Consider the following 24,640-nt stretch of genomic DNA (forward strand, 5'->3'; position numbering starts at 1 on the left):
GTTAGACAGGGCGGAAATTCGGACGATGTCCTTTTATCTAGTGAAATATGCGACTTAATGAGGGGAAATTTCCCAAAGAACGAAAGTAATTGACATGATTAAGGTGAATTAAAGAGTTTATTTGCTTCCATGGTTTTGTTGCAAATGCGTTTCCTCAGCGTCTCTCATGCAGACTTGTCTAAAAACCTACAAGACGTCACGTCAACCTCTTAAAGGCTTGTCTTCGAACCGAGAAAACGTCTAATCTTATCAATATCTGTTATAGACAAACTGAGAAGACGTATTGATGTGTTTTGTCCAGAGTATGTAACTGTTGTCCAGAATATGTAAAATGTCGAATTAACTTCTCCTGGACTAGTATACTGTAGAGACCGTGAAGGCAAAGACCCCTAGGCCCGATACCTACATGCGTCCGGTTTTATCTGGGAATCGAACATCGAACCCACTTTCCTCAGATTGAAAGACGAGAATCTTGACCACTAGACCAAGACGCCCCAAGTCTTCGACATCCCAATAATTGTTGTTTCTATATTAAAATTGAGAATCTAGTTGTTCCATTGACGTCACCGAGACTTGTTTAAGACTCCTCAAAATCGTCTCACCAACGTGTCCATCACTTTTCTAGAAACCGATGTTTCTCCCCAATTTAACCGGTTGGTGTTAAATTTACTGGAAATCAAATTTTCATAAATTTACTGTTGCTCTATCTGACAGGTATCTGTTGAGCCTTCAAGAATAAAATTTGTTTTAAAAGTATTAAAACAAAAATTATTAGGTATAAACCCATGGACCAGCAGGCATATAAAAATTACGTGATTTTAGAACCATTTTAAAATCACGTAATTTTTACTTTTTGGGTTATCCCTAGTCACATTTTCACTGTTCACATACCTGGCCAAGTACTGATTACCATGACCAACGTACGCAGGATTATACTTATCAATAATGGTCCGGTTTGGGTAATTTTGTCTGGAATAAGATCATGGATACGCAAAATTCTGACAATGTGATATTTAAGTTTTGTTTTGCATATGAAAATATGAAAAGGATATCAAATTTTCTAACTCAGTTTTTTTTGTAATTTAAAGTGATATCGTTCGGTCTCTTTGCTTCTTCATATGCCTTGTTACACACCCTTTTGTAGGTTTAACATGCTAGGTATTACTAATAAAAGATGGGAAATGTCATCTTTCAATCGCTACGCTCTCTCGCATGCAAATGATTGAAGAGGTTTTCTAGTGCAAGGCATGTACAGAATCTATCATGGTGCATGATTCCAGCCCAAACCTTCATATCCTTATCATTTTGCCACTCTTTATCAGAACGTGTATAAGCAACGAAACAAAATGTCCTCCATATCTGTTTAATATGTGACTACCAAAATACTTTCAAAACATACAAACGAGATCAAGAGCTTCGGAAATCGTTTTAATTAAATACAAATGAACTTCATATTGATTTCATTCATCATATAACATATAACATTTAATGCAATATACATACTTGATTTGAAACTGACGCTACCCAGATATGCCTCTTTTTTATATATACTTTTCTTTCATTTCTTTAATTTGTCCCTCTTTTCTCCATTTCTCAATACTCTTACAGCTGCTGTTGTTCGCTCTTGTGCATAAATAAAATTGATTAGATATTTTCGAATCGCTACATCATGGTCACATAAGCGAAATGTCTGTCATAAACACGTGCAGAAAACAATATGATCTAATAATGAAGCAAATCCTACCTGTTTCGAAAAAAGCTATCGCAAACAATACGACTATTAAAAACGTTTTATCCATGATTCCAAGCTGTTTTCACTGCTTATGAATTATGATCATAATGATCTTAAACCTGCGGTTTTTACTTTATACAGGCTCCAACTGGGACACAAGTTAACGCTGGATCAAAACAGGAAAATAATTGTCTTTTGTCCAGTTTACCTTTGGATATCCGTTTAAACTCTGAATAGGGGAGTGTTTCATGAAAACATTTGTCAGTGATTTTCACTGGCTAGTTTGCTCTTAGCCAATCAGATGCAACGATTTGCAGTAGCCTTTGATATGCTGTCAATGAAAACCGCTGACAAAAGTTTTCGTTAAACGCTGCACTGGTTGTTTGTTTCATTACTGTTGATGGAAATTGGCATCCCTAGTGGAGAGTCGTAATTTTCCCACTCCTAATTCTTTGAGACTCTTTCATAAATTATGCTGAATTCAGGGAAAGTAATACATTCTTAAATATAAACCTATTGTGGAACTTCGTTGTTCATGTTGATTACACAGACAAAATTAATTGGGGTCAGAGAGACCGAAACGTTCTGATCATGCAGATTTGAGGGTCGAGTCACTCTTTACATATAATGGTTCTTTATAACATGCCTATTTTTAATTATAATTCCCGCCACCACTAGCTTCCGTTCTCATATTTGTTCATGATTGAAGGATGTTACCCCCCCCCCCTAAAATAAAATGTAGGTAAGCAGATTTCAAACTAATTATATATCTTAATTTAAAACAAATGATTTACAAATTGTGCGCTGATTATGGATACAGAAATGTATATCGTACAAATATGTATTATAAAGCTTGCTTATCATCTTCTTAGTAGTATTTTGACCACTAAGTAGTTAGCTGTTACCATGGTTACATAAAAATTCGCCTAATAACCAGTTGGTCCAATAGCCATTTAGTCCATATACCATTGTTCTAAATTGGACTAGACTATGCGTTAATTGCGCAAAACGAATGAAAAAAAAGGGGTATTAGACCAACTGGTCATTTAGACGAAATGGTTAATGACGAACTGGTGATTAGACGAAGTGATGATTGGACCCAGTGATCGATACACGAAATGTTCATGGACGGAATGGCATAAGGTAGACCATGTGGTGAGTGGACGAGTAGTCGAATTGGAAATTAACCGGCAGAAAGACACCTGCCCACCCTTCTACACACACCAACACACACACACCAACACACACTCACCCCCACCCAGACACACACACCCTCCACACCCCTTCATAACACATCACCTCCCTCGCACACATCTACCCATACACCCACCCACACACACTTTCTAAACACTTCATTTACATTTCCCCTTTATATCTCATTGGTTTTCGTATTTCGCTGATCAATTACAATGTACAACTGTTTTATCGTTTTACCCAACTAGAAAATAAATTGCCTGACTTGGAAGCTGTTACTTATGTTGGGCCATTCACAGGTGGGTGTGAGGTAAGTGGGTAGTGATGTGTGTGTTTGTGAGAGAGAGAGAGAGAGAAGGGATATGTTGTGTGTGCGCAGATGTGGGCGGGGTTGGGTGTGGTGGTATCATTCTCGACCCAACAACTTGGCTCAACTGATATTTTTTTTTTCCTTTTTTAAATTCTCATATCGGACCCCATTGGAAATAAGCCACTCCGCTTTCATGGCGGGTTATCCTGTCAATGTATACTTCCCACTTATTGTCTCTTATATTCTGTGATATTCTTGACGAATTGAATCAATTAACTAATCAAACAAAAGCATGTAAGGTATACTCTGCTCGCAATATTTATGTGTTACGTGTTCAATTTCTGTTATTAAACATGTTTGAATTTGAGAAAATGGACATTTGACTTAAGGTTTTATTGCAAAAGGAGCTCAATCAAAAATTTAGAATTTATTTAAAAAAATAAAAATTGATATTGAATGTTAGATTTTTAAAAACATTTTTCAATATATCAAATGTATATCTCAAAATAAATAAGCAGTAAATAAGGGGAAGTGGTGAATTAAACAAAAAACCTCGATTTACAGAAAAACTCTTAATGTGGATTCGGCTCCTTCTGGAAAAAACCTTTCATATAAATGATCATCTTTAAAGAAGAATGGAACCCTCAGAACAAGTCAGATTGTATGAAAAAAATCAGAGAAATTGATCAATGAAACCTTAAAAAATGATCGGGCAAGCAATAAAAAAAGTTAGGAGCCTTTGAATTTCGAAATCACTAATGCTATGGAGGTCTTCTAATTGGCAATGCGACCAAGGTTTATGGTGTCACTGTCACACAAGTAAAACCAGAACAACTGTCCCTTGATAGACACTGGCGTAAATCCGTGTTGAGGGGTGGGGGGGGATGACTGAAATATTTTGGCTTTTTTTTTGTTATCATGTTTTTAGATATGCAAGGAATTGTAATTGATATGTCCACAGTGGCATACCGTGGGTCACGGCATTGTGGGGGCACCAGCAAAATTTTCGAATCACTGAGTGAGCGCGCGAAGCGCGCTCGGTTGCTAGTTATTCTGACCTAATAGAGACATTTTAAGGACAATGTCATTGAACGGATATGTATCTCACTGATCAAATAATGCGAGCGCGAAGCGCGAGCTGAATTTTTTATATTCACACCTAAGAAGGGACTTTATAATCAAATTTGTGTAATCATGATAGTAACCTGTCTCGCTAAACAATGCGAGCGCGAAGCGCGAGCTGAAATTTTCGTATATTTTGACCCCAAACAGCGAGATTTTAAGGAATATATTTTAGGAATCCATTAAGAGTATGCATATCTCACCATAGTCATCTAATGCAAGTGCCAAGCGCTTGCTGATTTTATTAGAATTACATCTGAACACATGAAACACTTTTTGTACTCATTGCAATCATGGTTATCATACGCATCTCACTAATCAAATATTGCGAGCGTGAAGTGCGAGCTGAAAATTTAGATAATTTAGATAATTAAGACCTGAAGTGGGGCATTCTAAGGTTTCTTTGTAGGAATTAACTAGGACCATACGTATTTCATTAACCAAATGATGCGAGCGCGAAGCGCGAGCTGAAAATGTTTGATATTCAGATCAGAAGAAGGGACATTTCAAGGCTGATTTTAGGAATTCATGAAGAGCAGACATATCTCACCAATCCACTAATGCGAACGTAATCACGGAAGGAAATGTTTTTATATATACGAAGACCTTAACATTGGGCAATCACCTTTTTAATCATGTAAAAGAAGCTCATGTCACTACATAAAACAATGATAACTCAAGTGCTATAGGAAATATATTTAGTTTATATTGACTTGAAAACGGGATGTTTTAGTACAACAGGATTATATATCTCGTTGAACAGACAATGCGAGCACCAGGAACTATGAAGACGTAGGCCCTGGGCAAATTATGTTTCATGAAGTTATGATAAAAATATTTCTTATGTAATGTAACATAACATAATTATAATACAACATTATAATGAATAATATTTTTTTCTTTCCCACTACGTTTCTCTTCCTTTCTCCCTCTTTTCTATTTTCCCCCATTTCCCCGTTTTTGTTTTGGTCAGCCGATGGGGGGGGGGGGGGGGAGCATGTGCCCCCCATGCCCCCCCCCCCCCGTAGTTACGCCACTGTATGTCCATATGGCAAATACCCCTCCAATATTATTATCTTTTTACCCCATGATGGTTTAATTCTTTTATTAGAGATTACATTGAAAAAAAATTGACATTCCATCTTAATCCCTTCCCAAAGACCCCAACCTTGATGAATTGGAAGAAAAGGGGATTTCTCTTCAATGTTATAATAAGGACATAAGTATTTCGTTTGGAAATGGTGAACTGGCTCTTTATTTGCATTTTATGATTCAATAATATTGTTTTATTTGTTAAGCGGTATTTTAGGAAGAATTTTCACAAATAAAACAATTATCTCTTGTGATTTTTTTTGTATTTCTTTCGTAAAAAGTGGGGGGGGGGGATGTTTGTACAGGCCACCCCAACATTCAAATGCACAAACTTTCTTCATGTTCATTCAATCTTTCTTAAACTATCATTGATCTGTTTATTTGAGATCAACTGGTTTCAAAGGTTTCGTTCTCATTTAATATGCTAAATGGAAATCAACTTATCCACTTGATACTTTGATGTTCTCCGAAGCCTCGATCACTTGATTAGGAACTGCTACGAACCCCACTAATTTCTATACCATTTCGTAAGATCTTCTCAATAAGGCAGTAGAAAGCATGAAGCATTCGCAGACCGTTCGTAGTCCGTTCGTAAGTCGCTGCTTGGTCGATGATCTTGTCCAAGATTTTTTTTAACGTCGAACGAAACCATCTCTTCGCCAGACCGCCATATGAACGTCGTATGAATATCATGAAGAACCTCGCTAGTTTCGTAGGGGCAAGAGACAAATTGTAGAAGTCCTCAATTCTTACGATGATCGTAATAACGCCTTGGGTTGTTCATAGAGGGCTCTTATATATCGTTCTTAAAAACGATGATTCGTACGGCGCTCGGACGGACGACTCTTGATTTTTGATCGAAAGGGACTTGTATGAAAGTGTATAGGTACACAATATGTGCATCATTTCAGGGGGTATATACTAGCCAAACGCGCGAAGTGCAAATCATTACCCTGCCCATGGTATTCGACAAAGAAGCATCTCCAGAAATATGGGAGCAAGAGGGAAATCTATAAAAGAAAGGAAAGGAGGGAGATGATAAGGAAGACCGGGCTAGAGGGAGAGAGCTACAGAAACATCCTCTTCATTAAGAGATGGTGTCCATTGGAAGTGGCACGGCAGCGTCTTTTTTAGAACCAGACGAATTATAAAAACATATTAACGTCTTGAGAGTACCGTTAGTTGCACGTGCGACAACAGAAATCATAAGATGGCCATAAATCTGACGAAAGAATTACTCAAGGCATTTATACGAAAAACGAACGATTTCTAGGGCCGTCGTATAAGCTAAAACATCATTTCCTTTCTAGAAGGTTTTAAGTTGTTCTCCCAAAGTTGTTCCTAAAAAGGCTAAGAATTTGTGCCCCATCTACAAGTCTCTACAAACCGTAAGAATCTGCGCCCCATCTACAAATCTCTCCGAACTTTAGAATTCTTTCGAACAGGTTCGAACGAACGATGCGTTCGTACGAACCTTTCCTTCCGTAGCGTAGGTTTCAGTAGCCTCTTGTCGAGGCCCTGGCGGCTGCTTCCCGAGCGAAGCGAGGGATTCCCTTATTCGCGAAGCGAATTAGGCCTGGCTTTGCCATGTTCGCTCGGAAAGCAGCCGACAGGGCCTCGACAAGAGGCTAAGGTTTCAGCGGATAAACCATAATGAAAAGGTCGCACATCCCCGTTCTTTTATTCTGCAAGTACCATCAGTTACAATTTTCCCGTGTTTGTTTGTCAAGTAGTTCAGTTATAACAGATGGTTGGTGAAAACCAAACAGCGCCATTTCTTTAACCACACCCTCGTCCATCACCAATTGTCGTAGCAAATCAGGTGGAACACCAGAATAAAACTGGCGTAATGTTGTGTCGTCAGAACTGTTAGTTTTCTTCTGCCTGTGTGGAAGTTCGACATGGGAATCGTTGGTGAGTTTACTGATGAGATAACTAGAGTCTTCGTAAAGATGATCAAACTTTCCTATGAAATCATAGTTTACTTGGCATGGTAGACATAACCTATCAATTTCTCGCCAGTGTTCATTTTTGACTGACGACGAGAGGTAGAATCGAATAAAATGATTGAAAGTGAAATTCCTTGAAGCATCGTTGTATAACTTCGCTTCATGTGGATCTGCAACAGAGAGCCAGTTGAAGAGTAGTCTCCGCCAGGTTTTGCCGTTATCTAGAGTAATCTTATCCCGATACGCTGATAAGATCCTCGTAAATGGGTTCCGAACAAACATGAAAGATTTATACCCAGCTGTGATTTCCCGCGCTTTTTCAACGTCAAAATTAGACAAAGATGGGAAGACTGCTCTGGCCTTGTCATGCGAGTTCTGTGGATACTGCAGATATCCACTCATATTCAGCAGTAATGCTTTCCAACTTGTACATCCTACCTTGGGCACATAGCAGTAGACAACCTTGAGTTTTGGTATGACCATAAGATTACTAAATCTCCTCAGTTGATCAGCTGTGAGGGCGCTACTGTTGCTGGAGTGATACCCTAAGTTATTACAAGCTTTTTGTAGCCGTTGCCGCCTCTCGAGTTGTATTTCCGTCATATGTGCTGTGTACCAGTCAATATTCTCTCTATGCTGTAAAAAACACGAAGATGGAGATGAATATATACTTTACATAATCATTTATGCTTTTATTTACTTGAATATCTATCTATTACCTCTTTATTTATTCATTCATCTAGTGCCGAGTCAGTTTGCTAGTTTGTTAGTTAATTGTCATTTATTTATTAATTTGTTTATCTATTTAGTTATCTATATACCCATGTAGTCTTTTTTCATACAATGTTACTTCATCGGTAGTTGAAGATGCTGTAACAGGGGAAAGTCTTGCTTTCCCCTGGCAAGTGATGTGAAATCGAAATAAACACAACATTTCAAACAAAAGTACAAAATAAAAATTCAAATAGCATAAACAAAGTTGAACGGAGAATAATTCAGAATCTGCCCCGTTTTTAATAAATGGGGGGGGGGGGTCGGTATTTCCAATGGACCCTTGAGCTGTAGAATAAAACATATTCTTAAAATGTGATACTAGGTTTTATACAATTTATGCCTCCTATGCATTAAACACGATATAGGCAATTTCTCCACTCCCTGGGGAGCATTCAAACAATAAAAAGTTCCGAGACTCAATATAGGCTTTTACATCCGGGCACCCATTTAGCACCTGGGTGGAGAGTGGCAAATTATGGATTGACGCCTAGCTAAAGGACGGCAGGCCGTTAGTCTGCAGGCACAGACCCTGATTGGAAATTTGATCAATAAGTGTGCCTCCACGCAAAGACTAGCACATACAAAACTTGCTGAGCGAGAGAGCCTTCAGTACACAAGGCATGAGTAGGCTGCACATTCAGACCCTTAACTCGAGTGAAGGGTTTGCCCAGCAGACTAGCAGGCCGCGGTGGGATTCGAACGCATGATCCTCTGATTGCAAGGCGAGAGTCAGAACCGCTAAACCACGATGCTTGTACCTCGGTCACATTTGCTCAACGTCGCACAGTGGGCCAGAATGAGTTGAAAGTGCGCCAAAATTATATTCCGTGTTATATTTTTCCTTTAACATGTTGATTATGGGTAATTTTGGGCGTAGAATCGACTGAACATAATTTAAAGCCGATATAACGTCACTTTGATACCAAATTTTGATTGGCTACTTAAAACCTATCTGTGAAAAGACAAATTACGCTAAACAATGTGTAGTATATAAACTTTGTGTTATGTGTTACTTTAAGATTGACCAGAGTGAATGTTGGTTTATGCTTCTCACATGCCTAAAAAGTGTGGATGAGATCCTCAAAATAATTTTATGGCATCAAAATGATCATTAGATTAAAAAAATACTTAAAAATCTGAAAAATATTAACCGTGCTTTATCAAGCGGCGTAGACTTGGGTAAAACGCAAAGTATATAACACCACGAATGTTTTACTATGAGGGGGGTTTTTGGCTGAAATTATTCTACAAGTAATTTTTATCTCTGGAAGAGGGGCGGGTAGCCCTAATATGCGTGATCAACCTTTATTTTGTTTGCATTAAGCCCGGAATTCATGTCATTTTCATGAAATGGAAGGGGAATCGTCCTCGCCGTGCAAAAATGAACGGCAATGTACACCCCACAAGGTGCGCAGCGATGACTGCGCGGTATAAAAATGACCGTTTTTTAACAGGTTTTGGGGGTGTTGTGTCAAGTAAAATCGGCTCTAACATGAAAACGGGCAAAAACGGGCAGCTAAATTTGGTATCGCCTGAAAGCTTAGACATCTAGCAAAACGATGATGATAAAATTTAAACGGAAATCCACGGAAATCCAAACGTTTATAATGTAAATGCAAAAAACATGGATTATCATCCTATTTCGAGGAACAATTATCCTATAAACCTCCTGAAATGTGTATTTTATCTAATTTGAACCCTTTCACACGAAAAAAGAATATATCAGGATTATGTGCGTGCCATTTCAGATTCCTACATAAAAAAAACCCTGTGAAATGGCCTGTTTTTCAACTAGGTTGTCATATGCACGGCATTTCGCAAAATGTCACATTTTACGATTTGAGGTAGGAAATTAACAACCTTTATGCAAATTCCCGAATGAAATATTTTGCTGAAGTATTCTTCAAAGTGTTGTCTTTCAGCTGGGCATGACAAAAATTAAAAATTCGAAATTGCCCAAAATGACTTTTGGCGCACTTTTGTTTCGCCCCGGCCCACTGTGCGTCGGCCGAACGGCGATTCGGAAACAGCCGTTTTAACATGTTAATAATAACTACACGTACATATACAGTATGTAGTTTGAATACAAATGAATAAAACGGCTGTTTTCAACTCGCCTTACGACCGCCGTAGAGGAAATGTGACTAAAGTATTAGTTAATTATGTCTGCGGTTTTTTTTATAAAGATATTTGTCAAATTTCATATTGATTTTATAAGAATCAGTCCTAATATAGCGCTTGGTGATTCAGTTTTTTTGTTGTATCCCTTTACAATAACAATTAGACATTAAAGTATATAAAATGCTAGGTTGTATATTAGGGCAGCAAACATACAGTGTATACTACATTGAGTTGTCAATATCTAGTTAGTTCTGCGTAATTATTCTTCTTACTTATGAATAGTGATTTCGCACAACTTTATATTTCAAAACAGCCAGTTAATATATAGCATTACTTACGGATAATTGCTCCGAGAAGCTACGCATGCGTTGTACGGATTGGACAACTACAGGGAAATAAGAAGACATAATATATACAAGTAAATCACTTTAGATGTGATTTAGATTATAATACTACTAACACATTGACAAGCAAGCGTACCATTCTGATATTTGAAATTAAAACAAACACTGAATTTGAGGTGACCAAAGCGGCAAAATACCTAATACAACATTTCGCCTTCTCGGTTGAAGTAGTAGAAATCCGTTCGGTTGGGAATTCTAAATAGAACTGGGAATACCGCCGAGATGCAAATTCGCAACCATTTCTTACAATTGAATCATTCATCTGGTATTACCTGTCAAAACAGGAGCTCACTTAGAAGGGATTTTTCCTAATTCTGAAATTAAAAAGAAGCCATAAAACTATAAAGCTATCATAACATGGAATGATAACCATAAACAATAAATTGATATCTATTTTTAAAACAAGTGGATTTTTACTCTCTTTTCACTCCGCTTGGTAGTTCAATGATTATTCAATCTGTCGTGCATAGAGTAAACAGTAAAACAGATAAACATTTCACACAAATTTAAAGGGTGAATTTCACTCAATGAATAACGAATAGAGTTAAGATATAAAACTTACGTTTTGAATGAATTTCAGTATCTGTCATAATTGCGAAGATGCCAAATGCGATACACAGGGTGACGAGGATTAAAATCTTCAGCTTCATATTGCGACAACACCTCTTTAATATATATAGAGTAACTAGCCCAAAATAATGGCAATCAATTCTAGCTTTCCTTATTCAGATGAGAACACACTCGCCATGAATTCATAGATCGTGTTCTCCATTTGCTTCTCGTATTGATTCTCAAAATATTTGCACATCATCTATTGCACAATTTCCCATACTGAAATACGACCATTGGTAAACATTGACAAATTATCTCGTTTTATTTTAATTCATTACACTGCAATATCGTCATACAGTAGGCTTGTACTAGTAAGTGATGAATTTAATTTCACGGTAATACTGGGGTGCTTTGCTATTATGTGGGTTTTTTCGAAATCATACCTTATGTTTGTACAGAGTTAGTTCAATTTATTCAAAATCAGTTTCAGATAAGGAACAACTTATCTATATAGCTGTACACGTATACGTGCGCGACAAAAGTTTTCTTACAGGGCTACTCCCCCCCCCCCCTACCCGCCCCAAACTATAAAAAAAAAAATCGAATAAAAAGAGAAAAACCAAACAAACCTTACACTGAAATCGGATGTGAAATAAAAAAGTTATGACATTTGACATTTTCACAACACAGTTGTGCACACCTTGGTTATGTTGGTCGGTATTTAATTAAGGGGACACTCATTATGAAATATATTTCTTATTACGTGAAATATTGAATACTTTTATTTTTCTCTTCATTGTGATGCGTAAAAACTTTATATATTTGGCAGCATTCAATAACGCCAAAGAATTACTAATAGAAGGGGATATTTGCATTTTATCAAATTTATTATCGCATTATTTTAAACCTGTACAGTCACAACTATACTAAAAAAATAATCACTTCTTTTAATTTTAAGAATTTTACATTTGTTCCGTAATGCGAAAACTATTGCTACAGCAGAATGACGGAATATACAGAAACACCATAATGATTTTATACCATCAAATGTTTTCCTGACTTGAACTCTGTAAATAGTCAACCAAACCCCAAGTTTTATTGAAGAAGTTCCTTGATAGCCTTCGGGATATCATAACCAAAAAGTTTAGAATCGATCGTTAATCCTCCGTAAACAGATATCCTTCGCAAAAGATCTCGAGGGATACTCGAATAGAGGTCTCTCAGACTGCCATAGCTTGAGCTATCAGTCACCCGTTTGGACTTTGAGAGACTCAGCGAAGAGTTCACCTGAAACAGGGTCTCGAGGATATACTTAGAATCTTCACGCATTGTCTCTAACTTCCCGATGAAGTCGTAATTAACTAGACACGGAAAGCAGAGTCGGTAGTACTCCTTCCAATGAGGATTATTGTCGATCGGTGACAGGTAGAACGTGAGGAACTCCTCGAAAGTGAAGTTTCGTTTTCCAAGGAAGACATCAGCTGCAACTTTAGGATCGTTGGAGATGATCCATTCCAGCATTTCATCTCTCCACTTCGAGTGTTCATCTTGGAGAATCTTATCCTGATAGGCAGATAGCAAACGACTGTAAGGGTTCCGAACGAACATGAACGACTTGTAAGTTTTGAGTGTCTCTCGGGCTCGATCAGGGTCGAGTTTCGATATTGGTTTGTAGGCATGATTCATTAAATCATGAACCGAATAGGCACCACTGCTCTCCTTCATGTCTTCCAGGATGTCACCATAACCGCTTATATTCAGGATCATCTGCTTCCAGTTGGTACAGCCCGCTTTAGGAATTGCACAATAAAGAATCTTAAACTTGGGTATGACATAGACATGGCTTAACATCCAGAGTTGATTTTCGGTAAGGTTTCTTGATTCTACATCGTTAGGGTCTCCGCCGTACAAGATACAAGTATCCATGACGGATCTGTGTCTCTGATCTTGTGTTTTTAAGATGTCATAAGGCGGCGATGGAGTGGTTGATATCTGTGAAATGAAACACGTATAGTGGTGGTAGGTTTACTTGTACATGAGACGCTTACTACAATAGAAAATAAACATAATGTGACGACGCGGCCGCTCTCTACAACGCACCCGTTCCTTTGAAAATGCTATAGTCAAATCACAATGGAGAACTGAGAGGCTTTTGTCGAAAGTTGGTGAACCAGGTCAGCAGATAATCCAAAGATTTGGACCGGACGAAAAATTGCAAATATGTCGGTGTCCAGAGTCACGAGACGACGCTGCTGTCCCGGTCAACCAACTGTCGACAAAGCCTCTCGGCAGTTTATTATGACTTGACTTGCATTTTCAAAGGAATTGGTGCGTTGTAGAGAGCGGCCGCGTCATGATTTCGAAAAATCTCTATCATGTCTATTGAAAGTCCTTTTTAACCTTCGTTTATCAGACTTCATCAAAAACGTCTGAAAAAAATTGGAAGATATATATTTTGGTATGGCACTCAAAGTATGGCATATTATCCCATAGCATGGAACTCAAAGTTTGTCACTCTATGCCAAGCATCCGACATCACTTGCCGTACTGTTGAGAGATGTATCTTCTATTTTCTGACGTTTCTGATGTAGTCTTATACAGTCGCGTAGTTTTCATTCAAAGGGGCTGATACTCGTTACCTAAAATTAGGAAGCTTTTGCATCGCGACGCAGAACACTTTCAAGAACATAGAAAATACATTGTCAAATGCCCTTCATGACAATGAACAAGCAAGAAATCTTTGTAGAAATTTAAATTGGTGTATCAAAACAGCAGATAATGCAGATTCGGCCTGCACTTTTTTCGTCAGCTCCGAAACTTAGGACGAACTGCCATTCCGGTTCAACAATTTTCAACAAAGACCTCCCAGAATGTTCAGTGTCATTTGAGGGACATTTACCGTTTTCTTGAATTTTTCTCTGCGTACCGGAAAGAAAACTTGCTATTATCAGTGTAACACGAGCAAAACTCGTCGAGACTTCTCGTTTGCGCACTCTTAGTAACTATTTAGCTGTAGAGATCTATTCGATCAAGCCAGATCTGGGGAGTGTTTCATCAACATTTTCGTCCGACAAGTCGGATCTGACAACTTTCCCTGAATTTGATAAGCTGGGAACCAGTGTTACTATGGTAACTGTCGGATAAAACGTCCGACAAGTCTGTTCATCAAACGTTCCCCTGGTCGACCTATCTATATAGTCTAGTTTTAGACGATTTCAAATGAATCTATTCTCCGACGTATCGTACTTTCCCGTGCGTACGCCAAACCGAATGAACGCGCAAATCCGAGAATCTGTCAGCCCGAAATTTTTAACTTAGAACGACTGGTATAATTAATTGAGACATTTTTATCCTATAGCCGATTTCGGCGGTCATCCGAACGGTCGTATCAGTCAATTTTGGTCACACACACAAAAAAAAAAAAAAAAAAAAAAAATCGATTTTGAGATTTTTGCAGAAAATGAAAGTACAAGTCCTATTCTATTCATAACTAAACTTCTATGCAGCAATTTATTTTTGAGATTTGAGGGGATTTTCACGGCGATGCCATACAAATTCTTAATAAAATGCGCAAATCCCATTGGAAACGTGTACTGTAAAAGGGCGATACGACGGTTAGACTGACCGCGATTTCAATGCGCGCGGTCAGCCAAACCGTCGTATCGGCACTGGGCACTGCATTGACTTTGCACGTGAAAAGCTTTTCGACGTCAGAGTGCAGGATAGTACATTAATGACGTCAGAGTGCAGGATAGTGCATTTTGGATGCCATGGTGCAATTCGCTGAATATCATGTGATCCGATTTGGACCAATCAGATTACAGAACATTCTTGGGAGTTGTTCAATCTTACCTTACGTTTCTCATGATGATCCTTTGTCGATATGACGTAATTTGATGGACGATCTGTCCGAGAAGATAGTTGAAGTTGTTTCTCAAAGAAATCTGAATAGATAGAAATGAAACTTTCATAAGCTATAATATCGGCTGCCTTATTAAATTTTTAAATCAGTTGAATAAGCCACTGTTCATTTTACTAGCATGATAGAATCATTAGATGCGGACATCTTATGAAAAAAATATTCAATTATGGATGTGCTGAGATTGGGGAGGAGCCAAGACATTTTGATGTTATGAGGGGTGAGAAGGGACAAGCCGAATTAAGTATGACGTCACTCATACTGTAATGTATAATATTTTGTTGTTTATATATATGATTTTATTTTTTATATATATGATTATCCAATGTCCCATGCTTAACTATTCTCATTGCAATATTTTTTTCATAAATTGATATGTTATGTTCAATGATATTTGTATTACAGATTTTTCTGATTTAATGTATTCAATTCTTTACATGTATTAAAACCTAAGCTACTCTCTTTTATATATCTATCGTTTTTATTTTTAAGACCATTCTAAAAAACATATGAACATAATTATTATCATGACTTTGTATAAAGATAATTTTAATAAAAATGTAATAAATTTCATAAATCATCATTTGCTGTTGTTATTATTGTTCTTGTATTATTTCGTTCGATTAACCTTTATTCTTTGTGACGTCACACTCACCTGGAATTGTCCTACCCTTCTGCTCGAGCCGTGATGAATATGGTACCCGCAAATCAAGATTTCTCAACACCACAATCATGATGCCGACAACAAAGAGAATGGCTAACGACACTCTTTGGTTCCTCATAGTTTCCTTCACTGAGAATCTAATGAAGAAAATAAACCTGGTTATACAGTGCGCCCCACAAAAAACGAAACCGAGATTAATCGATGATTTATCATAACTTTATCACAAATACAATAGACAAATGACATACCATTGTAAAGCTTAGAATCTCTTCTTTCATCTGAAATTAGCTAGATTATTTTTCATTCACGCATGAGTGAGCAAAAACAATTTGAAGAGGGGATACCAAAAAGTCATTTGGCGGGCTGTATCTAGGTTTCAAAAAGAAAACCACATTTTTAAAAAGGTTCAATATCTGCTTTTTAATTTGATACCTCAATTACAGAAAATGGTCAAGAAATAACAAAGTTCTGGTTATTTGAAATAAGGCTTGAATTTCAATAATTTCATAAAATGAAGAGGTTTTACAGGCTAGCGTTCAAACTCACTCGACACTCCGTTTTGTTGACGATCAGCCATGCATTAAGTATTTTGTTAACCATGCGATAGTTTCTGTGGGAAACCGGTGAAAACACGTTTATTTAATGAAATTATGGAAATACAAGCATTGTTTCGAGGGAACATAACTTTTTTTTACTTCTTGACCATTTTTTGTGATTAAGGTATCAAATAAAAGAGCAGATATTGAACTTTTTAGGCATGTAATTTTCTTTTTGAAATTCAGATACCCCCCGCCAAATGAGTTTTTGGTATCCTTTCTTCAAATTGTTTTTGCTCACTCATGCGTGAATGAGGAATAATATAAGTAATATCAGATGAAAGAGGAGATTCTAAGCTTTACATTGGTAGGTCATTTATCTATTGTATTTGTGATTAAGTTATGATAAATCGTTGTTTAATCTCGGTTTCGTTTTTTTCTGGGACGCACTGTATAGAAAAGAAAATAAATTTCTGGACGTGAATATTCAAAACCTGCAATCTACATAGAAGACAATGAACAGCTGTACAGCCGGCCGGCAAACTGGTTCTTCAAACCATCTTACATTATCATAATGAGTAGTGGACATGACTGCTCATTTCGATGAAAAAGGATAGGAAGATAAAAAACTTACCAATCATTATGAAGCACAATTATCTATGAAATATATTCATCTCCATATTCTAGTCGTGAAAGTAGTCTGCCATCGTTGTACGTTTAATTTATCGATTGGTTAAAAAAAATCAGTTGACGGCATCTCGGGAAAAAAGATAAACACTGATGAGTAACATCTGTTTGTGATTTCGAGCAGCATTGGTCGAACAGAACGAATAGGCCTACTTGGTATATGTATGTAGTAAAAATAATGATTTTTGTTTTGTTTTGTTTTATGGGCTAGCGGAACGGGTACATCCTCTTGTAATAAGGACTGTCATAAAAATTATGTTCATAAGGACGCTTGTCGTGATTGGAAAAAGATTCACTCTTCGCAATTTAGATTTTTTTGACAGTCTTGAAAGTAATCTTGAGAAATTGTATACAGTTACAAACAACGTCATCCTTCTTGGTGATTTTAACTGTAATATGCAAACCATAAATAATCTATCTAGAAAAGTTTCCAGTCTCCTTACTACAATGCAAATGACACAGGTTATATCTGAACCCACTAGAATTTCACCACATAGCCAGTCAGTAATCGATTTGGTATGTATTTCTGATGCACTTGTTGACAATATTATTAAGTCAGGAGTGCAGTCAGCTGGACTTAGTGATCACTCTGTGATTTTTACTGCAATTAAAGGGAAACATCAATCCCTTTCTCCGAAAATAACTAAATGTCGTTCATTCAAGTACTTTGACAGTGAGAAATTTAAAGATGATGTAAGGAAAGTTGATTGGCATGAGTTTTATTCCTGTGGGACTGACGTTGAAAAATTGTGGCACTACTTTAAAAACACACTCCTGGACATTTGTGACAGGCATGCCCCCGTGATATCAGTGCGGCAAAAACAAAGAGGGGTACCTTGGATAAATGATGATTTTTTTGGTGTTAGCACGCGAAAGGGATTATTATTGAAAGCAATTTAGAAAAACAAGATTAATTTATTGGTGGAATAAATTTCAGTTTTCCCGTAACAGAGCTAATAACTTGATTAAAAAATTGAAAAAGAAGTATTATCAGGACAAATTTAAGGACTGCGAAAATGACATAAAGAAGAACTGGAACATTTTATCGAAGCTTATACCTAAGAAAAATAAAACCACGAGTCATGATGTTAAATTAACAATTGATAATGATCAAATACCTAACAATGAAATAGCTCACGTTCTAAACAAAGCCTTTAATGAAGTCGGCTCAAGGTTGCAAGCCGCTTCGGGTAATTTCTCGAAAGATTTATTAAACAATTTACAAACTCTGTTTATTCCAGATTATGAATTTAAATTTTATGCAATCAAAAAGGAGTATGCTTTGAAAGAACTATTACATATTGATTGTTCGAAAGCGGTCGGAGTAGATGGCATTCACCCTAAGTTTCTTAAACTGGCAGCAGAGAGTATAGCTGGCCCTTTAACCCATTTATTTAATGCAACTTTACAAACTAGTGTTATTCCAGAAGATTTTAAAACAGCAAGAATTACTCCTGTACATAAGGGAGGATCATTTGATATTGACAATTATAGACCAATTTCTGTGCTTCCAGTCCTGTCCAAAATACTAGAGAGAGCAATACATGATCAATTGTATAAGTACTTAAATGTAAATGATCTACTTGCAAATTGTCAGTCTGGCTTCAGACCGTCTTATTCTACTGCCACTTGTCTAACTGAGATTACAGACTTTTTGTATGATAAAATGGACCGAAATCATGTTACTGGTGGTATTTTCTTGGACTTACGCAAAGCTTTTGATGTTATTCCTCACAATTTTATACTTGCAAAACTTAAGTACTATGGTATTACTGGCAATGAATACAACTGGATGGAATCGTATTTAACAGACAGAAGGCAATTTGTAATGATTAACAGTTGTCGCAGTGAATTTTTGAAGATAAAATCAGGTGTCCCACAAGGATCTATACTGGGTCCATTGATATTTTGTATTTTTATTAATGACATGTGTAATTTGAAATTGCATGTAAATTCTAAAATGTCTCTTTATGCTGATGATACCGCCATTTTTAATCACGGTGAATCAATTAAGGAGGTACAAAAGTATTTGCAAGATGATTTTGATTCAATAAGTAAATGGCTAGACTTAAATAATATCCATTTACACCCGCAAAAAACAAAAGTCATGGTATTTGGTCAAAAGAAAAAGTTGAGGGGTGCTCATTTGTCAGTGAAATTCAGGAACATATATTAGAAAATGTAAAAAAGATTAAATACTTAGGTGTCATGCTCGATCCGGGCTTGACTTGGTGCGAACATATTACTAATATCGTTTGTAAAAATATCTCGGGCAATAGGTTGTGTAAGGCGGATTAAGCACTTATACTGTCCTTTGATATTATGAAGAAGCTGTACTTTTCTATGATTTTACCTTACATTGATTACTGTATTACATCTTGGGGAAGCAGTGCAAAAATACATTTAGATAAGATACAAAAACTTCAAAATAAATATGCCAGAATGCTTTTGAAAAAAAATTATAATACATCACAAATTTCTTTGTTGCAGTCACTGAAGTGGCAATCAGTAGATCAGCGTATAAAATATCAGTATTGTGTTCTTGTATATAAAATAATGAATGATTTAGTTCCAAATTATTTAAAACCTTTAGTATGTAAACGGCCCGTGAAATACAGGACACGGTATTCTTTACGATGCCCCCTTCAGCTTCCCAAAGCTAGAATTGAACATAAAAGAAAGTCTTTCGCATATGTCGGACCCAAATTATTTAATGCACTTCCTTCAAATTTACAAGTTTGTACCTCCTTGTTAGTTTTAAAAAAAATATGCAAAGCCTTTCATACGAATTGATAAAGAGCGAAATGATATTCCATTGATTTACAATGCTATGTATGTTTAAATTGTCACTTCCCACTCTATATTTTGGTGTTAATTGTTTCTGATGTTAGATATTTTGTATTTTGTATTTTGTATTTTTGATGTTGTTTATTGTTGTTGTTCATAGTTATCTTGACATGTATTTTAAACTGCAGGGCGCCTTTGTAAAGCAGTTTTAAGAACTGAACAGGCCTACCCTGCAGTATAAAATAAATAAAACAAAATAAATAAATAAATAAATAAATAAATAAATAAATAATCTTTATTCGTAATGGTCGTTTCTCAAAATAATAAAAAGAGGGTCGATAATCATAATTGAAGGGTCAATAAGATTACTGTATGGATATGATATAAATCATAAAGTTTGATTTTTGAAAAAACTCCATGATTGCTATTTTTTCTCCCGCCCCATTTTTGATAAATGCTTGGCAGCGTTCTTCTCTGGGGTGAGAAATATTGCGATAAGAAAATAGCGGAAAATAATTATCGTCAAAATATTACATCCTTGGCTAGGATCAGGTATTGTATACTTTAAATCTTTATAGGCCGCTGTATTGGATTTGGTATATTGGCTTTGTGTCAGCCGTGATTATTGTTTTACTCTTCAGAATTACATGTAGTCATGAAAGCTGGAGTATTCTTAAATGTCCAAATATATCTGGCGCCATTCTATTTGAACAATGAAAGATCGATTAGACAAATCATTTCCACTATCCAAGCGGAAGATCAAATATTACAAGTAAAAGCAGGTCGCAGGTCAGAACGAACGTACTTATCACTGACGTACAGGGGGGACTTGGAGCTATGGACCGCCCCCCCCCCCCCAAAAAAAAAAAAAAAAAAAAACAATCACGAACAAGAATAATGAAAGAAAAACTAGGAAAACGAAAAGAGAAATGAATGAAACATGATATAATTCAATGAATATTATGTCAAAACCTAGTTTAGAAAATTAAATTTTTGCACAATAAATGCAAAAAAATATATAAATTTTGCCCCTTACGCCATGTCTTGCCCCTCATTTTTTTTTTACTCATTATGCTACTGCTTATTATGGAAATGCAAGGTTTACAATGAGATACATGTAGCAGATTGGGATACATGCGTTAATGTTTTAGATTGTTGTAAACCACGAAGGGAAAACAAATATAGCCTGAGTGTGACAGATATTGTTTGCATTATAATTATGGCTGATTTTATTTTCAACGTAAGAATGAAACATTATGAATACAAGTATTAACATGACCATTGAGGAATAGAGCTAAAAAGGTCAAATTCTGGGTCTGGATGTATACGTCGAATTTATCATTGTTATTATTGTTATCATTTAAATCACTTTCTCCTACTTTTTGTAGTCGCTTTATTTTGATTTGTTTTTGTAGATTACTTGTATTTACCGACTCCATTATTGTATATAGCTTTGTTTATTGAAACTAGGTTTAGGGACTTGCCTTGTATACAAGCATTGTTCAGTTAATTTATTTTCTATATTTGGTATAAAATGTCATTGAACTGTCTATACTGTTTTGAATATGTACTATTACTTCAATTATATCTGTTTATTTTGTTGAACGGAAATAAATAAATCTAACTCTAATCTGCACTGCTGGACCAATTGGTATGAATGCAGCGGGTGGGAGAGGGCGCGATGATATCTAGTCGTATCGTAGGTGGCTCTTTTCTCTCTTTGACTTGAACACCTCTAGCATGTCTAGTGATGTGCTGTTCACCATCTCTGATGGGAGATGGTTCCAAGCCAAGAGGTTACTCACAAGACATGATTGTTTCAATTGCCCAGTATTTGTTGGGTTGATAGTGTAACCTTTATTGTGGTTCACTTCTTGTCTTTCAATGATGTTTTGGACTTGGAAGTTGAAGTTGAATTTGAAGAAAAAAAAATTAAAGACGAAAGCTAGCAAAAATAGAACAATGTTTCATTTCATTTCATTTATTGGTTTCTGCAAACTTTTTTATAAACACATTAAAGGGACGGTCCAGGCTGGAGATATTTCTATCTCAATAAATAGAGTAAAACTTACAAAGCAAAATGCTGAAAATTTGATCAAAATCGGATAACAAATAACGAAGTTATTGAATTTAAAGATTTGCATTATTCTGTTGAAACAGTTCTAGGCATGTCTTTATAAATATTCATTAGGTGGGCTGATGATTTCATATCCCCACATGTTCTTTTGTATTTTATTATATTATTAGGTTTATTCAAAATGTATCTACCAAGAACTAAAATGATTGGATTGAAAACTAATTAAGTGCATTCGTTATTATTTTATTGCCGCAACTTATTTCATCATAATGGAGACGCATCATTTACATATGAATGAAAAAATGAAACATTTATGATTTCATGTAATAACATAAGACAAAGGAAAGTGGGGATGTGACATCATCAGCCCACCTTATGAATATTCATGAGATGTGCATATAATTGTTTTCACAAAATATTGATAAACTTTAAAATTCAATAACTTTGCTATTTGTTACCCGATTTTGATGAAATTTTCACCATTTTGCTTTGTGAATATTACTCTATTTATTTAGATAAAATTATTTTCAGCCCGGTCCTTCCCTTTAACATAACCATTGAGGAATAGAGCTAAAAAGGTCAAATTCTGGATCTGGATGTATAGGGCACATGAGAGTAATTCATCCGCACGCAAAGCATGTCGGACAGGCGTAAGTAAAGATCACATGACTTTATTGATTAAAATAATTCATTAAAAATAGACAAAATGTTTGTATACTAAAATATAAATGATAGAAACAATGTCATGTTCATACTCTTTCATGATAAAGGCCTTTGGGGAGGCTAGACTGCATTTTTGTATTTCATTTTAATTATTATTACCCACAATGCATTTCGGGTTTTTCTGGCAATGAACTGGCCGAAATTATGGTTAGTCTTATTTCAGGCCATTTAACTTTTGATTGAGCTGGGCAAGTACCCGATTAACATATCAAGTCTTAATGTACTGTTAATTGTGACTAATCTCAGTGAATTAAAGCAAAATCTATCGAGGGATTGATTTTTGATGATTTTTTGATGAGCTATGATTTAACACGTGAGTGAATGGGGGTCTGTAATACTCATGTGAGCCCTATGGTCGCACGGGCCTAATCACAACTGGCAGGCCATAGATATTCATTCGAGCCAACCCATTGCTCAATTTTTTAAATTTGATATTGCTGATTGACAAAAATGAATGAATATGACTGACAATCTAACACTGATTCTAGGGAGGGTACCTACTGAACTTACTTTTTCCAAATTGGAAAGATATATCACCACTATGGAACTATTTTTTTACTGGCGGAAGAATTAGGGTCATTTTGCTCTCTCAAGTGATGAATTTGGTCCCGGCAGGTGTAGTCTTCATAAATGCTGATTTATTTTCAAAATGAGCCGGTCGAGGTACCCTTTTCTGGTCAGATATGGAATGTCAGACATTTATCCTATCCACTGGTAGTAAACATTCAACCCTCGAATTTCCTCCTTATTTTTTTATGAATTCTTTTTAAGTGCCACTTTAACACACGAGTCTATGAAAAATGAATTAGGCCTGTGAGCCCCTATACACACTGCTAGACCAGTTGGTATAAATGCAGCGGTTGAGAGAGGGCGCGATGATATCTAGTCGTATAATGGTAGGTTGCTCTTTTGTGCTGTTCACTACCTCAGGTGGGAGATGGTTCCAAGCCAAGGTGGTACTCACAAGAAATGATTGTTTTAATCGCTCAGTGTCTGTGAGGTAAATAGTGTAACCTTTGTTGTGGTTAACTACTTGTCTTTCTATAATGTTTTGGACTTGGAAGTTGAAATTGAAGTTGAAGAAAAAAAAATTAAGCCGAAAGCTAGCAAAAATTATGTTTCATTAAATTTCATTTATTGGTTTCTACAACATTTGTTTCATAAACACATTAACAAAGAAAATACAATAATGATACAGGTAATAGATTAACTGACAAGCAAAACATTGAACAAAATTGCATTTTCTATTACATATCGATGTTTAGAAGGTTGCAGGGGTTGCCACTATAAGCTAAGCTTGACTGCGTAACAGCCCCAGTTGCTATTCGTTATTCGACTGATTTGCCTACTAATTTTTTTTTTTTTTTAGATTAAATAATAAACACTTTGCTCTTTTCAGATGAGTAAGGGGCTTAATAGAATTCATGGGGACCCTAATGAATTTAATTTGCCCAAGCTGGTCGACGAAGGGCGGTACAGGACACATGCCACAGGAAATCGGCTTAACAGTATGCCAGGGCAAAAAAAAAAACGTTTTGGAAGAATTAATCATGTCATGTCATGTCATGCCCATGGCAACATAAAAGAGCGACATTAATTTCAGTTTTTTTTTCAGTTATGTGACTTGATGGGTGAATATCGCCAGGCTTGCGACTCCCTTTGCAACATGTTCAATATAAGAATTCAATTTCAATGTATTACCTTCACTTTTTTTAATACTCATCATTCAAGGACTGCCCCCCCCCCCCCCCCCGATATCAAGGCCAAGGTCAAGACTAATATACTAAACGTCCTAGGCCGGACGCACATTTTAGCCTCGAGACCAGACCGACCTCGGGGAGCACATCAATGAGCCCCCTCTTGAGAATAATTATTGCCGATCAATATATATTATCATCCAAAGGACCGGAACTCCATTTCATTTGGTCATATATGTTGCAATAACCCCGTTACCATGATTACAAGAGAATAGCTGGAATTAATAGATCAAACAATTT

General features: G+C 36.3%; 2 protein-coding genes across 2 annotated transcripts; both read right to left on the bottom strand.

The window, feature by feature from the left end:
- Positions 1 to 5,598: 5,598 nt before the first annotated feature.
- LOC135157479 (carbohydrate sulfotransferase 14-like) lies at positions 5,599 to 11,395 on the bottom strand. Its single transcript, XM_064113154.1, has 3 exons — positions 11,261 to 11,395; positions 10,633 to 10,679; positions 5,599 to 8,035 (listed from the first exon to the last, which is right to left on the bottom strand). Exons 1-3 carry the CDS (start codon positions 11,346 to 11,348, stop codon positions 7,148 to 7,150), a joined length of 1,023 nt encoding a protein of 340 aa, XP_063969224.1. The 5' UTR covers positions 11,349 to 11,395; the 3' UTR covers positions 5,599 to 7,147.
- Positions 11,396 to 11,549: 154 nt separating this feature from the next.
- LOC129281704 (carbohydrate sulfotransferase 11-like) lies at positions 11,550 to 17,511 on the bottom strand. Its single transcript, XM_064113443.1, has 4 exons — positions 17,004 to 17,511; positions 15,825 to 15,970; positions 15,103 to 15,194; positions 11,550 to 13,242 (listed from the first exon to the last, which is right to left on the bottom strand). The coding sequence occupies exons 2-4, from the start codon at positions 15,949 to 15,951 to the stop codon at positions 12,346 to 12,348; spliced, it is 1,116 nt and encodes a 371-aa protein (XP_063969513.1). The 5' UTR covers positions 15,952 to 15,970; positions 17,004 to 17,511; the 3' UTR covers positions 11,550 to 12,345.
- Between the last annotated feature and the right edge of the window lie 7,129 nt (positions 17,512 to 24,640).

This window comes from Lytechinus pictus, chromosome 18 (genome assembly GCF_037042905.1).
Source record: "Lytechinus pictus isolate F3 Inbred chromosome 18, Lp3.0, whole genome shotgun sequence".
Lineage (NCBI taxonomy): Eukaryota > Metazoa > Echinodermata > Echinoidea > Temnopleuroida > Toxopneustidae > Lytechinus > Lytechinus pictus.

Bases quoted from the DNA above. Each gene is read 5' to 3' on its own strand.
- LOC135157479 (XM_064113154.1), bottom strand. From the start codon at position 11,348: ATGAAGCTGAAGATTTTAATCCTCGTCACCCTGTGTATCGCATTTGGC. The intron at 10,680-11,260 runs GTAAGTTTTATA...ATTTCCCTGTAG, and splicing joins TACTGAAATTCATTCAAAAC to TTGTCCAATCCGTACAACGC. The intron at 8,036-10,632 runs GTAAGTAATGCT...TGTTTTTTACAG, and splicing joins GCTTCTCGGAGCAATTATCC to CATAGAGAGAATATTGACTG.
- LOC129281704 (XM_064113443.1), bottom strand. From the start codon at position 15,951: ATGAGGAACCAAAGAGTGTCGTTAGCCATTCTCTTTGTTGTCGGCATC. The intron at 15,195-15,824 runs GTGAGTGTGACG...CTATCTATTCAG, and splicing joins GAAGGGTAGGACAATTCCAG to ATTTCTTTGAGAAACAACTT. The intron at 13,243-15,102 runs GTAAGATTGAAC...TTCATTTCACAG, and splicing joins ATCATCATGAGAAACGTAAG to ATATCAACCACTCCATCGCC.